The sequence below is a fragment of the Carex rostrata genome, chromosome 7, assembly GCF_964058835.1.
Source record: "Carex rostrata chromosome 7, lpCarRost1.2, whole genome shotgun sequence".
In the NCBI taxonomy this organism is placed as follows: domain Eukaryota; kingdom Viridiplantae; phylum Streptophyta; class Magnoliopsida; order Poales; family Cyperaceae; genus Carex; species Carex rostrata.
The window spans coordinates 5,210,294-5,225,412 of record NC_135924.1 but is presented as its reverse complement, the minus strand read 5'-3'; the positions used below and the strand labels follow the sequence as shown (position 1 = coordinate 5,225,412).

The following is a 15,119-nucleotide window of genomic DNA, read 5'->3' as shown; positions in this document are numbered from 1 at the left end:
CCCACAAATCTAATTTTTCCGTACTATATTTTGTACAAATATGGGCATTGTTTGCAAGCTAACCCTTGATTTAGACCATAGGTCAAGGGGTACAAGCAATGTTAGAGAATGCCAATTAGACTTATAAAAAATTTAGGGTTGGGTCACCCCTTACCACTATAAGAATAATGCTTCATGGTTAAGTTATTAAATAGTGCTTTCCCAACAAGCACTGCCAATGGGTATTGCTGCACTGACTGACCTTTTTTGAAAAAGATCACATACATAGATGATGGGTTTAAAAATTTAATATATGTAGATATAATCATAGCAATTGACACCATATCATACTTTACATAGTTTTAACCATTGAGCCTCCACCACATAAACACACACAAAAAAAGAAAAAAAAACCAAAATTACATGTCTCTGATTTTGAGAATGTTGTATTTTGCTTAACAAATCTATTCCATTTTTTCTAAACAACCTACTGTTACAAGGCTCCATGAATTATAACTCGGACCGGATTGGCCCGTGATTCTGATCGGACGGTCCGGATTGCTTTAGGGGATCCGGAACTGAACAAAAGAGAGTGACTGAACCCAAAATATCCTGCCCTGGTGACCTAACAGCTCTCGTTGAACCGAAACTGACCAGAACTGCCGGTTTACCAATTCCCGGTCCATGCCAATTGAAACAAGGTGCAATAAGACATGTTCAATTATATTCAACTCCGGATGAACTTATTTGGTATTTTCTAACAAAATTAATCTGAAGAAAAAAGGGAATCATGTCACCCTCTTTATGAAATTAAAAGAAGATCCAATTTTAAATCAATAAAATATGGAAAAAGAAAAGACAAAAAAAAAGTTACAGGTAATAACACCTTTCTATTTCTAAACCCAATTTTATCTGTTATAAAACTTGAATCTTGACACCAGATGAAGGTACTGTCCTTTTTCCACCATAAAATCAACAACATCAGTTGCCTCGGCCACCTTACCAGCATGTCTCAATCGCCGTACCAAATTGCAGTACACTGAGAAATTGGGTAAACATCCCCTTGAATCCATCTCCTTTAACATATCACATGCCTCTTGAAATCGGCCCATGCCACAAAGCCCTTTTATAATACTATTGTAAGTGTACACATTTGGCAAGTGACCTTTAGAAAGCATTTGATCAAACACCTCACGTGCATCCTCAAACTGCCCGGCCAAAACATAGCTGGTTATCAAAACTGTGTAGCAAACCACATCAGGCTCACATCCCATCTTCACCATTTCATCATAGAAATACTTGCAGGCTTCAACATTCCCCGCACGGCTCAAACCATCAATCAAATTTGTAAAATGAAGCACACTCGGTTCATACCCGACATCTCTCATGTAATTCAACAAGTTCAGAGCAGCCAGTGGCTTATCCCCTTTACCCAAAACATGTAATAATAAGTTATAAGTATGCAAATCTGGTGCAAGCCCATTTCGCCCCATCTCATCTAATAACCTATGGAACTGGTCGAGTTTTCCAAGCATGTATTTGGCACGCAAGATTATATTATATGTTAACACATCGGGTGAATGACCTTCTACAATCAAATTTTGGTACACCCATTCAATCAGACGGTACTGCTTCAAACTGAGGAGAGAGTGCAAGATTGCATTGAAGGAATTTCTGAAAGGACGATAATTGAAGGTTTTAGCCATGATAAATCTAACAATTAATGTTCGAGCCATGCCCGACTCGAGGCATGTGGATATGAGAATGTTAAACGTGCGGGCTGTTACTGGTAAACCTTTCTTAAGCATTTCTTCAAGCAATCGCCACATGGCCTTCAACTCTTCTGATTGAGCAAATATTTTCATGGTAAGGTTGTAAATAGTAGTATTGTGAGAGTAGTTGCTCTGATCATCTGACCAAGCAAAGAATTTGTATGCCATTTTAGCACATCTTGGCTTATTCGAGTAATTGATGGAAATTAAGATACGGAAAAGGACTTCCCTCACAAGAGCATTGGAAACCTGTATTTGCATTTCATCAAGCACCTTCCGGGCATTATAACCAGGCCCATCTTGTTGAAGAATCTCAAAAATTTTCTGTGCCTCTGATCTTATTTCATCACGAATGCTATATCTGGATCTGGTTTCTTCAAAATCATCACCTTTTTCCTCTTCGGGATGAAACCCAAGGAGGGTTTCAACTGGAATTTGCTCAGAATCCAATTTTTCGTCATTGTCATCGACATCTTCATCTATATCACGATTGGTCGCTTCATTTCGAGGAAAAAGCTTCGAACTTTCTGAATTTTTGGTAGAATTTTCTTCATCGTTTCCTTGGCCACCAGAATAGAAGCTACGCAGGGGAGACAGCCAAACGGGATATTGGTTATTGGCAAAGAAACAAATTGCTCGCAAATGCAGCCTAAGAACAGGTCGCATGGCGAAGAGAATCCAAAAGCGTGCGAGGACTCATCATTCAAGGGTCTGATAGAATCTCAGCAGTGTCGAATTGGTGGAGGCATAGAGAAGAGAATACATAATAGATTAGTTTACTATAAGTTTGTGGAGTTCAAAAACGAGAGAGAGAGGGGAGAACTAGAAAAAGAAAGCAGAAGGAACTGTTTATCTCTCTCTTTGATTTTGCGAACTGTTTATCTCAGCAGGGATTTAGTCGCTTAATATTCTTCAAATAGAAACGGGGAAGAAGAAAGAGGAGTTGGCTACCGGATCCCCTAAAGTAACACAATTTTTAAATTTAGATACCGACCGTCCGATTCAAATCAGAGCCAATCCGGCCGAGTGATACGCAAGGGCCCCTTTAATCTGACGGTTCATATCTAAACTAAAAAAATTAGATTAGTTTAGGAGAGCCGAACTCGTTGGCATTTTGCCAATGCCTCTACGGGTACAAAAGGATGAATATTTTAACAGAGTAGTTTTGGCTTCATGCAGGGCACAGACTATATAATCAACACAGCACTGTATATGGTTCATGCGCTGCATAGAGCCAAAATAGTTCTGTTATATTTACAAAGTACATAATGATGAGACCAAAACCGAAAAAAAATCAACAGACCACTAATTCGTCTGCTAAACTGTGGGCCAGAGGCCCAGATTATATGGGCCTCTTGATATCCAGGTTGGGTGAAATGGGCCTTTACCTTACAAAAAGGGCAATAAATCTGCTGCAGGAACTGTTATTCCGATTTCAACCGTTAATTTTTATTAAGATTCGGACAGCAAAAAAAATCTTCATTGAGATTCGCACACGAAAAGCTTTGAATAATTGGGATCGGAATGACATCGGCAAACTTTTTATGATGATTATTTAGAGTTTGGATTCTCATCAAAACTAATGTAGATCACAAAATTATTTAACTGTTTGAGTCGTAGAATTTTTATCATTAAATTTTTAAAAGGTTGTGGCGTATAAAAAATGATAAATTTCAACAAGAGTTTTAGTTAAGTGAGGTTAACATAATTGCAGGATTTTTGTGGTACTTTTTGTATTCAATGTTAGATCAATTTCTCAAATGTTCAATTATGGACTATCATACCCTTGTATATAGTGATCATTTTTATGACTAGAGTTGAAATATATCATTGGCTGTGTCCCAAAAGGCAAATTATATGATCTAAACTGCTTCTTTGTATTTTTTTTGTTTTTGTTTTCAAAGTTCAAACAGTCGATCTAAACTGCTCAATATGATCTCCATACTAAAATGTGCTTAGAGACCAAATTTTATATATTTTTTAATTTTTTTTACTATCTGTTTTAGATAGGTACAAAATCACTATTCCTGGACCATCCAAAAACAATGACTTTGTATATTTCTAATAGAATACTAAAAAAGTTCTAAAAAAAAATATAAAATTTGGTCTCTAAACACATTTTAATATAGATATCATATTAAGCAGTTCGAATCAACTTTTTAAACTTTGAAAATGAAAATAGAGATCTGAGGTATTGTTGAGGCAAAACCAATAATGCATTTTAACCCTACTCTCATTTGTATTGAGGTAGAATTTTATGTATACCCTCTATAATATAAAAAATATTACCTTCAAAATTGCAAATTATATTTATATTTCGAAAACAGAAAAAAATCTTAGATTTGTCTTTTTAAAACTAAATAAACCTATGTCTTCCTTCAAAATTGCAAATATCATATTTATTGTTCTAAATCATAAAGCCTTTTAACTTTACCTTCAAAATTTTCAAAATCACATACTTCTCTCATCAAAATTGCAAATGTCATATTTATAAACATAGAAATTACGAAATTTTGTATTCCCTTTCTAAATAATAAATATTGGTTTTCGAAAACAATATAGATGGAAGGATAAAAGAAGCTACATGATAGAAGTCAGTATTTACAATTTAACGGATGTCAGTTACAATACTCATCTATTTTTACATAACCGCATTTATTACTACTAGATGAGAGAGAGAAAGAGTGAGGGAGAGGAATAATATACAAAAGATTTTATGTATTAAAGGAGAAATATATAATTTTAAGGTTTTAAAAGGTAAAATATGGAAGTTTTTATAAGGTAGATGAGTGAGATGGTAACATTTTCATATCACACACTGATATATATGGATTTATATTTTTATTTTTAGAGTTCAAGTAGTTGATTTAAACCTTCTAATGTAATTTTTATATAAAAATTTACTTCTCGAGTAAATATTTATTTGAGAATCACATTAAATGTTCAGATTGAATTTTTGAACTTCATTGTATATTTTGCATGACCGATGTCCGATGTGTTCGATGCCTATTTGGTGATAGCGCAAGGCCAGTATTGTTTGAGCTTTGAGATCCGTACAGAGCGTATCTGAACGGTTGAGATTTTCCAAAAAGTCACGCAAAATATGATATATGTATAATTTTAGTAAATTTTGAGGGTCTTATCTAAATTTACGATTTTAAGAGGGTAAAAGCGAAAATCCGCTTCTTTGTAACCCTAGCTATATAAATGATCGCGAACCCCATATTTCCCCTCTCTCCCGCGGCGGCTAAAGTTTTGTGCTGAGTTGAAAGCCTAAAACCCTGACCTAGAAGAAGAAAGAGATATGGCGGAGAGAGGCGGATTCGAGCGCGGATTTGGAGGCCGTGGTGGCGGCGAGCGCGGTCGTGGTGGCCGTGGAGGACGTGGCGACAGACGTGGTGGTCGACGTGGCAACAGGACAGAGGAGGAGAAGTGGGTCCCAGTTACCAAGCTCGGTCGCCTGGTGAAAGCTGGTCACATCTCCTCCATGGAGCAGATCTATCTCCATTCTCTTCCCGTCAAGGAGCATCAAATCGTGGAAACCCTTTTGAAAGGTTTGAAAGATGAGGTACAATAAAGGATCTAGTAATAATTTTAGTACTATTTGTATAATTTATAGAAGATCCAAGGTTTGTTGTTATCTCAATCAAAAATAGTTTCTTTTGCAATGCATAAAATTTATATGTTGTACTCTGTATCTCTGTGTATGTTGTGCGTATGAGTAAATCTAGCTAAACTATTGCTCCACCTCTGATATTTTACCAGAATTATCATCTTTCAGTTACCAGAGATAGGAATAATAAAGAATTATCGGTAGTGTTCGGCAACCATGGCTTAGAGCTCCTTAGTGCTCTAAGGAGTCCTATGCTCACCGAACGGATGCTCCTTTATCAAGCTTAAAGCCACCTCCTTAGTTCTCCTTTTGCCCACCTTTCTTAAGCTTGCCCAAGTTTTTAAGCCATGGTTTCACTTGGCTTAAGCATTTTGCCAAGCTTAAAGTTTTCTTAAGAAAGTTACTTTTTAACTTTATTGCCAAACGGGTGCTCCTTAGTGCAGCTTGAAATTTAAGCTTCATATGGTTGCCGAACACTGTCGGGTTTTTTAATGATAATTCCTTGATTAAGAGAATGTTTCAGGTCAATTTATGTGCCTTGTGACTTCTAATTGCTTGATTTGGAGGCAAAGATTTCTGACATGTTGTTTTGCTGTTACAACAGGTAATGAAGATTACACCAGTGCAGAAGCAGACCCGTGCTGGTCAGAGGACCCGGTTCAAGGCCTTTGTTGTGGTTGGTGACGGTGATGGCCACGTCGGTCTCGGTGTTAAGTGCGCGAAAGAAGTTGCCACTGCAATCCGCGGTGCAATTATTTTGGCGAAATTGACAGTTGTACCCGTCAGGAGGGGTTACTGGGGTAACAAGATTGGCCAGCCCCACACTGTCCCTTGCAAGGTCACCGGCAAGTGCGGGTCCGTTACTGTGCGTATGGTGCCGGCCCCACGTGGGTCTGGAATTGTGGCTGCACGTGTGCCTAAGAAGGTGCTCCAGTTTGCCGGTATTGAGGATGTGTTTACCGCCTCCCGTGGCTCTACCAAGACCCTTGGAAACTTCGTCAAGGTACAAACAAACTCTTTAATGTGTTTTTTTATTTTTTATTAACATCTCTATATTATTATCTAACTTTGTAAAGAAATTGGTAATCTGACTTGCATAAATAAAGTAGGCTAATTTTGTGGAGCGAATTGGTATAACTACTTTACATAATTTTCTCTGAATTTGTTAATTGTTTCTTTGAATTAGATGAGAATGGGTATTTTGAATGAGTTCATATATCCAAGTACTTCAAGCTGACATTGACTTGTATTTTTTTTGTTCTATAACAAATAGTCATAAAAAAATTGTGTGAAGACTTCTTTGATGAAGCTTTGCAATTGTTACAAGAACTTGGGCATGATAAATTTTTTATTCGTACACTTGTATATAAAATATTGATCCTGTTCCCTGATGAAGCTTTGTAATTGTTACAAGAACTTAGGCATTATAAGTTTGTTATTCATACACTTGTATATAAAACATTTGTGTTATTCTTTTGTTGTTGTGTAGGCAACATTTGACTGTTTGATGAAGACTTATGGTTTCCTGACGCCTGATTTCTGGACTGAGACGAGATTCTCTAGCTCACCGTTCCAGCAGTACACTGATCTGCTCTCTAAACCCACCACCAAGGCCCTCCTTCCTCCCACAGAGGAACCGCCACAAAAGACCGAAGCTTAGACATGTTTTGTTGTTTTGAGAGTTTAGTAGTAATGCTTTTCAGATTATGTAGCGAAGAAATGAGATGGAATGAGACGTGAAATTTTGCTTTCATTTTGTGTTTGTTGGATCATATGGTGAACTCCAGGCCCATTTTGTTTTATTACTGGAAATTATATTGCTGTTTATCATAATTTGCATATTTCTTCATTTTAGTATTTTATTACTGTCACCACTCCAGGTATTTGATTTCTCATTTGTTTGTTTAGCTGTTGATTGCAGATAGTATTTAATCATTTTCTATTTTCTTCTTTCTGTTTGACAATTGTTACTTGTCACAAATAAAATTGATATTTGGAATTCAATGTTGCTGGTGTGTACATTACAATTGTAATGATCGTCTTCTGGCACTGGCCCAGTTGTACTGGTAAAATTATACTCAGGATAAATTAGCAATTAGTAAAAATGCCCAAATAAAAAGCAAAATAAGTGCCTAAAATAACATCAGACTAGCCTTCCTTGCAGCATTGGAGCACAGATTTCAAATTTCAAAACCTTCTTGAACAGTGTTTCAAAATTTAATAATTTTTCTGAAACTTTTGGAACCTGTGTAAAAATCTGCAGCTTTCGAGCTTCGAAGGACAATATTGAATTGAATTGAATTTGAAAGGTGCTGGCAAGGGGTTTGTGCGTAATCTACTTGATAGGTTCTCATCAGAACCCATGATTGTTTGACTATCTCAAAACGCTTCATAATATATAAAGAATCAGAAGACAGCTAGAAAATATGAAATGTATCAATTCTATCTTCGTTCATTGGGATATTTTATTTGATGTATTAACTATTAACAGATATTATAATAAGTTGAATTAGGTATTAAATAAATGCCTAGAAAGGTAATATTAAGAATAACTTCAATGGCTCTTTAGGCCTTATAACCGACGAATTAAGCACTATATTGAGGCTTATTATAATAATAATTATTATTATTATAATTCAATCAAATAATTCTCTTTTCTCTCAAATTTTAACATAGACCTTTAAAAGGGTCAAACTCTTTATGGTCTGCAGTTGAAACTGGGGAAATTGGAAATTTTTACGATTTCAAAGACAATGGGGACTAAACTGCATTGCTTGAAATTTATCTCTGACAAGTGATGACTGATGAATTGCAGCAAATATTTGCAGATGAATTTCACAGGCTACAATTGCAACCAGTGTAAAGCAATTTTGCACACCATAAATTGGTTGATTAGGATTATTTAAGAAATGTAGTTTGTTTTGAAAAGAATAATTGAGAACTAAGAAACAATTGGAAGGAGAAAAAGAGATCAATGCACTGTCACATTTCTTATATAACAAATTACTTGCTCATGATATATTTTTTTAGATTAAGATAAAGAGTCAAATCTCTCAACTTTAAAAATTCATAAGTAATTTGCTGGCCAGATTTAAACATGCATCCTATGAGTTCTAAACCTTGATCTTCAAATTCACCACCAACTGTCAATTTTAAGTCACATCTTATTTCTGTTAAAATGTGCACAGGTTTATCACATTACCAGTGAGGAAGAAATTGGCTCTGGTCTACATACTGGTAATAAATCAAGAAAAGCTTAATACAATTAAAATACTAAAGACATTTAAATAATTGGGATACTATTGGTACTGATCTGGTACCTGATTGCTCAGAAAGGAATCTGGTATGGTTTTTTTGGTACTGTTATTATGCTGCTACTGAATTTTTTTTAATTCTGAAGCCTAAAATTCTATACCCCTTCAATTAAGAGCCCATGACTACTAACTGTATTTATCAAAAGAAAATATTATTTTTTCTTTTGCTTTTCAACACAAGTTCTGTCAGAAATTTTGTATATGTATAGCATGTAAGAATTAGAAAATCCAAAAAAAATATAATTAAGTTGTGTTAAAACTCAAAAGTCAGAAAAAACAAAAATCGAATAAATCACTTCCTATGGGTTTTGAAACATCAAATAGTGCTAGAATAGTCTGCAACATATTTTGAAACTCTTAATTGTTTGTTAGTTTTATATCCATAAAATTGCTCCAGTATCATCTGTAGCAATTCTTTGAACAGTTGTATCATTATAGGTGCCACAAATTTAGATGAAACACATAATTGGTACAAGTGGGTAGGCGTTGGTACAAGAGGAAGGTTGGCTTGGGTTGGTACCAGGTCTTGCTGTTATGTTTTGGTTTTGGTCCGTTGTAACGGATACTGCAATCGTTGTCTTTCTTTCAAAACCTAAAAGATTCTTTGGTCAGATGAAAGCATTTTGTTTAGCAGTAAGGCAGTAACCAAACTTTTCTATTATAGAGACCCCATTTGCTGACAGTCTCCAACTGAATTTGTTCGTTAGGAAGCCGATTTGCTTAGCACCTGATTTCTTTTTTCTGAACGTAATTAATTATTTGCTTACAAATGAAAGAAAATTCTTTTAATTGTGCATGGAATTTGCTTACAAATGGATTTGCTCACTAATTAGAAGATAAGCCAGAAACCAACTGATCCAAAATGACAAAATATATTCAATATAAAATAAAGCTCTCTTCTTCTTCTTCTTCTTTTTTTCTTTTTTTTTGATGGAACACAAAGAATGATATGTATAAAAAACCAAATTAAAGCTGGTGCTAGCCATAATAATTGTACTCATATAACTCATTTATACATATGTGCCTAACTATTCTAAACCGAAAACTGGAGCCTAGTAATAAAAATTATTGATTTCATCTAAACTTTTTCGTCTTGATTCCTCCTTGTTACCCGAATGTAGCAAAAGATCGCTGCCAGAATAGCAGTTGCGAATCCACCGAGTATAATATCTGCCCCAGCAATCGATCTATCCGGTCGGTGTTTCGCCGCTTCAGGTTGCACACTAGGTTGGCTGGCTATGGCTAACCCGGTACCAGCATATACTGAGGGTGGATCGGCAATGCCGATCGGTCTAGCCGTTATCATTCTGGCAGAAGCACAAACCAAAACTAGTACTAGTAGAAGAACTCTTGATGCCATGTGTATATAGAAAGAATGTATGTAGCTAGTGGTTGTGAGTTGTGACTTAATTGTGAGGAGAAGAGGTGGTTCTGTGCTTTATATAGGAGGATATAAAGGCCTAAAATATTGGAGATTCTAGTGTGGTTGTCTTCTGGTCAATGAGCATTTTTTTTATTTTTAGAAATTAAAAAATTTTAATTATAAAAAATAAGATGGATGTTTTATTTTACGATTTTATAGATAGACTCACTGTTCTACGTATGCAAATTTTAACTTTCCTTTGAAATTGTATTGTTAGTTAAAGGAATTAATTTTAATTCCAACAATCTATTAACTCATTAATTTTAGCCAGAAAATTTCAATAACTTTTTTTTTCAATCTCATAGATGGGCCGAACCAATAATTTGGTTCCATCGGGTATTTTTTAGGATCAAATTAATGGTTTAGTTATATCAGTTTTCATTAAGTTGTAACATACTCTCGTCACAAAAGTTTCAAAAATTATTGGAACTGAATTACTACTTTGGTCTTAGTAGGCATTGTAAAATATGCGGACCATCTCCTCTCCTACATTTTCTCTTTTTCACATATTGATTTTTCACATTGTGTGGCTGTTGGTGTGATGCATTGTGAAAATTAGTGAGATCGAACCATAGTGACAAATGAATTATTCGGGTTCAGTTCGGCATGGTCAAGAGTTTGTGATTCTGGTATAATTTAGAATTTTTTTAATAGTTTTTTAAATCATCTGTTTGAAAAAAATCAAATAATACAAAAAATAATTTGTGTGCAAAATTTTAAAAAGATAGGATACTCATGCAAATTTGATTGTTAACTTTTGTCTTTGACTACCCAATCAGCTGATTCAAAATATATCTTAGTTTTTTTTTTTTAAAAGTACTTAAAAGTACTAAAACGTGGTGCAGCATTGCCTTTTTGCTTATATAACTTTTTCTTCAAAAGATGAGAAATCAAGTAGCTTATATGGCTTGCCTTTTTAGAAAATTAAATGCTAAATTGGTTTTTGACAGAAGATAATTCATCGAACAAAACTCGTTTAATACATAAGATTCATCAAATTCACAAATTATTCACGAATTACCGTTTTATTCTCTGATTGATTCGTTAGATACTGAAATTTGAATTTTCAGCGAATCATATTACTATGGAATGAACTATTAGTTTGATTTCATCTATTTATCTAAAATGAAAAACAATTCCTCTTGTTTCTAACAAATTAATTTTCTAATTTGTAAAAACAAAAATATTATCAAACGAGTGGAGGTTCAATTAAATAGTAGAAAGGCACGTAGCTAGGGGACCAAGGTCAGATGCTTAGCTGTCATATCGGTTGGAACCCTTTATTGGGTTTGCCTTGGAGTTTAGTTGCAAACGCTATAATTTATTCCCATTCTATATTTATAAATGCCAAAAGAGGTTCTAGCAAGGGAAGAATGGCCCTGGGGCGGTAGTATGCTGTTCTAGAGCAGTGGGATGTCTGAGGAGATGGATGTTGTCCCTGGACCTGTTCTACCACATCATGCGTATTTTTTTTGGCAAAGGAATTCCTTTAAATTAGAATTGCATTTATACATGCTGGTATTTTGATAGAGTGGGACTATGGTAAATCGGTATGTACTATAAATGTATATTTTAATTTTTAAAGTTTAAATATTTAATTTAAAATGTTTAATATGATTTTACATATGAAATTTAATTTGCATGCCAAACTTTATATTTTTGTAATTATTTTTACTTTTTTTAGATAGGTAAAATATTATTAGTTTTTGGATGGTCCAAAATCTTTAAATCAGACGAGTATCTCCGTGTCTAAATATAATAAAATAAAAATCTAAAAAACGTTAATTTGGTCTCCATGTACACTTTCATATCACGATCATGTTGAACGATTCGAATCAATTGTTTAAACTTAATTTAAAATAAAAAATAAAAGTCCATGGTACAAATCTATATGTGCCTCGTAAAATACCATATCCTCACTCATTTAAATTAATATAGAATTACCTCACTCATTTTGATATATTACATAATCTGTTGTTGCGATTAATATTGTAGTAATATAATATGAATTCCTAAAAATCTATCCACACTTATACAGTGCCGGCTCTGATCCTGGGCCCCAAATTCCAAAAGGACCCCCCAAAAAATAAAAATTTATGTGTTAAAATCGAAAAAATAGAAATGTTAAACTTCCATTTACGGACAACAGATCCAAAAAATATTTCTAATTATTTGGTTTCTTCACTCAAAGGAAAGATTGTCAATCATTCTTTTTTTCCGTTTTTTCATTTTACCATTTGTTAAGAAATTTCTTCATTTTGAAAACCTATCAATTCTTCAACAGTGACAGCTGACTCAAAAAATTAAAAACCTAGAAAATTAAAAATCTAGTTCCGTCGTTTCTTCTTTGTAAATCAATAAACGAGGGAAAAAAGAAATGAAGAAATCTTGCTCTTCTCACAAGCAACGGCACAGCACAGCGCGGCGCGATAGCGACTGAACTGAATGAGGCTAGGCGGCGGACCGTGGCCTCTGGATTGGACTGCCTTTGCCTCATTACCTAGGTTTTATTATTCTATTACTTTGATTTATTTTTTATGATCTATTAACATATTAATAAAAAAATATTTCTCTTCTCACGAGTAGCAACGGGGCGTGGCACGGCAGCGGTAGCGACAAAGCGCGACACGACAACGACAGCGGCACGGCACGACACGGCAGCGACTAAACTGGGCGAGGCAAGGCGGCGGACCGCAACATCTGGATTGGAATGCCTCTGCCTCATTACCTAGGTTTTATCCTTATATTACTTTGTTTTATTTTTTATGATTTATTGACATATTAATAAAAATATTATTTGTATTAACGCCTCAAAATTTTCTCTCGCTCTGCCTCCGAAATCTTCAAGACCGGCTCTATCTATACACTGGGTGTAAGTTATGAGACGCGTCTATTCAATAGTAACAGAGAGGAAAGAGGAATAATAAGATGCAGCTGGAGCTTTGACACTTTTTTCAAACAAGTCCAAGTGCGTGAAGTGTGGTAGCTCAAAGAAACCGTAGGTTGCAGATCTGCTGGCTTTTTTTGTCCCACTGCTTTTAAGTTCTCCATTAATTAATCCTAACGGGCTTCAAAGAAACAGTCCTAGACGCGTTATATGAAATATAATTTTTTTTAAATATATAAATAAATATAGTCACTGAGTTTAGTAGCAATATATTATTCATTGTAACAATATTAGAAGTCAAATTGAATTGAAACTTGAATTTAATAATTTGTCTTTATGAAAAATGTAACAAGATACCCGGATTTGCAACAATGTTCAATCTACATAATAAAAGGATGCTGTAATACGACACTTTTAGTCCACTTTTTTTTTTCTTGGGTGAAGTTAGGAGATCAAGTTACTCAATTATTTTTAATATATACATATATTTTATTTGAGTTTTGAACGTGCAATTCATATACAGAGAGTATTATTTTTATCAATAGACCTAATGTTGATTCTCAGGATTTTGTTATATTTAAAGTGGAGATATTTCAAACATTTGATTTGCGGAAATGTAATTAAGGGATTATTTGTTATTTATTAGAACGAAGAAGAAGTTTGAAAATGCTTAAAGGAAAAATATAAGGTTCATTTTTTGCTTTCTCTGAAAATAAATATATTAAATGTTAACATCTTGTTTGGATGGAGAGTAGAGGAAGGTAAGGAATGGAAAGAAAAGAAAATTTTCTGTTGATGACAAAATTATTTTGGAAGTGAAGGCTAGAGGAGGTGAAAGATTTAACCTTATATCATTGTAATTAATATAGAATCGATTTCTTTTCTAATTTGAGGTGTAATGAATGGAAACAAATTTTGTTACAAATATTTTTAGAAAAAATAACATAAATGTCTAACTCTATATCTTACCAATATAATTCTTATACAAGTTTTTTATCACAAACCTACAACCGCCACTAAATTTCTCATTAACATTTTAAATTTTAATCGACTAAACATGAAATAAGACGGAAAGGAAAATTAAATTTATTCTCTCATTAATCATCCAAACACGAATAGATTAAATATGTTAATCTTATTTTCTATTTTATTCCATTTCCTTCTATTCTTCATCTCCCCTTCCTCTACTCTCCATCCAAACAGGGTGTAAAGGGTGCTAAACCTATCTCTGATCTAGTGCATAATTCATTAATTTCCCTCTTTTTTCAATACGAAATTTGTACAAAATTTGCCCTTCAAATATATAAAAATTGTTATTTTTCGAACAATAACAAATGAACCATCTATACGATGAAATTGGAACAATTTTTTCGGGCAAGCGAAATTATTATTCTAAATTTTATTCGTTCTTAAATCTTTAATTTAGTGATAGATTAATAGATATTACATGTTTGGCCATCAATATTTAATTTCTTTCACAATTAACATTCTAATTTATTTAATAATTAGTTGTATTTGTCATCTTCTTCTTCTCTATTTTTTTCTCCATGGACTATTATTCAGATAATCTCGCTAAACATTCTCTAAATTCACAACTGCAGTCAGTCCCTACTCGTACTCTAAATTTTGTTCACTAGTACAACTTTTGGAAATTTCACTTGCTATTGTGTTTTCTTAGGATTGGATATCCAGTTCATAAATAAACAGTGCATATTTTTTATAAAAATATTTTCTAAAAAAAGGATAAAATGGGTACTTTATTTATTATAAATTTAAAATGAGTTTTAATAAGAAAATCAATAAGTAGGTAAATTTGTTTAAAATTTAGAAGGATAAGTGTGATGCTATGAATGTTAATTTTGAAGATTTTGAGGGGTATACATGAAATTCCCCCCATATTGAAATTTTTGTTTACTGGTACAATGTTTGGAAACTTTACTTACTATGGCATTTTCTTAGAATTAGATATCCGGTTCAAAAATAATCAAAGGCATCTCTGTTACCTCCACATTGCCAGTGACAGAACTTCAACTAAACCATTAATTGATGTCAATTGAGTCGTACTAGTGTTGGTTGTTGGTCAACAGCTTCTGCCTGTTTGTCTACTATACACAGCTCTGTTTGCAACATG

At 33.9% G+C, this 15,119-nt stretch overlaps 2 protein-coding genes across 2 annotated transcripts; one reads left to right on the top strand and one right to left on the bottom strand.

Annotated features, from left to right (window-relative positions):
- Window positions 1–686: 686 nt before the first annotated feature.
- Window positions 687–2,630, bottom strand: LOC144557040 (uncharacterized). Its single transcript, XM_078305587.1, has one exon. It carries the CDS (start codon window positions 2,415–2,417, stop codon window positions 888–890), a length of 1,530 nt encoding a protein of 509 aa, XP_078161713.1. The 5' UTR covers window positions 2,418–2,630; the 3' UTR covers window positions 687–887.
- A 2,345-nt stretch (window positions 2,631–4,975) lies between these two features.
- On the top strand, window positions 4,976–7,197 carry LOC144556497 (uncharacterized). Its single transcript, XM_078304872.1, has 3 exons — window positions 4,976–5,319; window positions 5,969–6,367; window positions 6,854–7,197. The coding sequence occupies exons 1-3, from the start codon at window positions 5,056–5,058 to the stop codon at window positions 7,022–7,024; spliced, it is 834 nt and encodes a 277-aa protein (XP_078160998.1). The 5' UTR covers window positions 4,976–5,055; the 3' UTR covers window positions 7,025–7,197.
- The last annotated feature ends 7,922 nt before the right edge of the window (window positions 7,198–15,119 follow it).

Coding starts and splice junctions, on each gene's coding strand:
- LOC144557040 (XM_078305587.1), bottom strand. CDS start 2,417: ATGCGACCTGTTCTTAGGCTGCATTTGCGAGCAATTTGTTTCTTTGCC.
- LOC144556497 (XM_078304872.1), top strand. CDS start 5,056: ATGGCGGAGAGAGGCGGATTCGAGCGCGGATTTGGAGGCCGTGGTGGC. Junction 5,320..5,968: donor TGAAAGGTTTGAAAGATGAG/GTACAATAAAGG, acceptor CTGTTACAACAG/GTAATGAAGATTACACCAGT. Junction 6,368..6,853: donor CCCTTGGAAACTTCGTCAAG/GTACAAACAAAC, acceptor GTTGTTGTGTAG/GCAACATTTGACTGTTTGAT.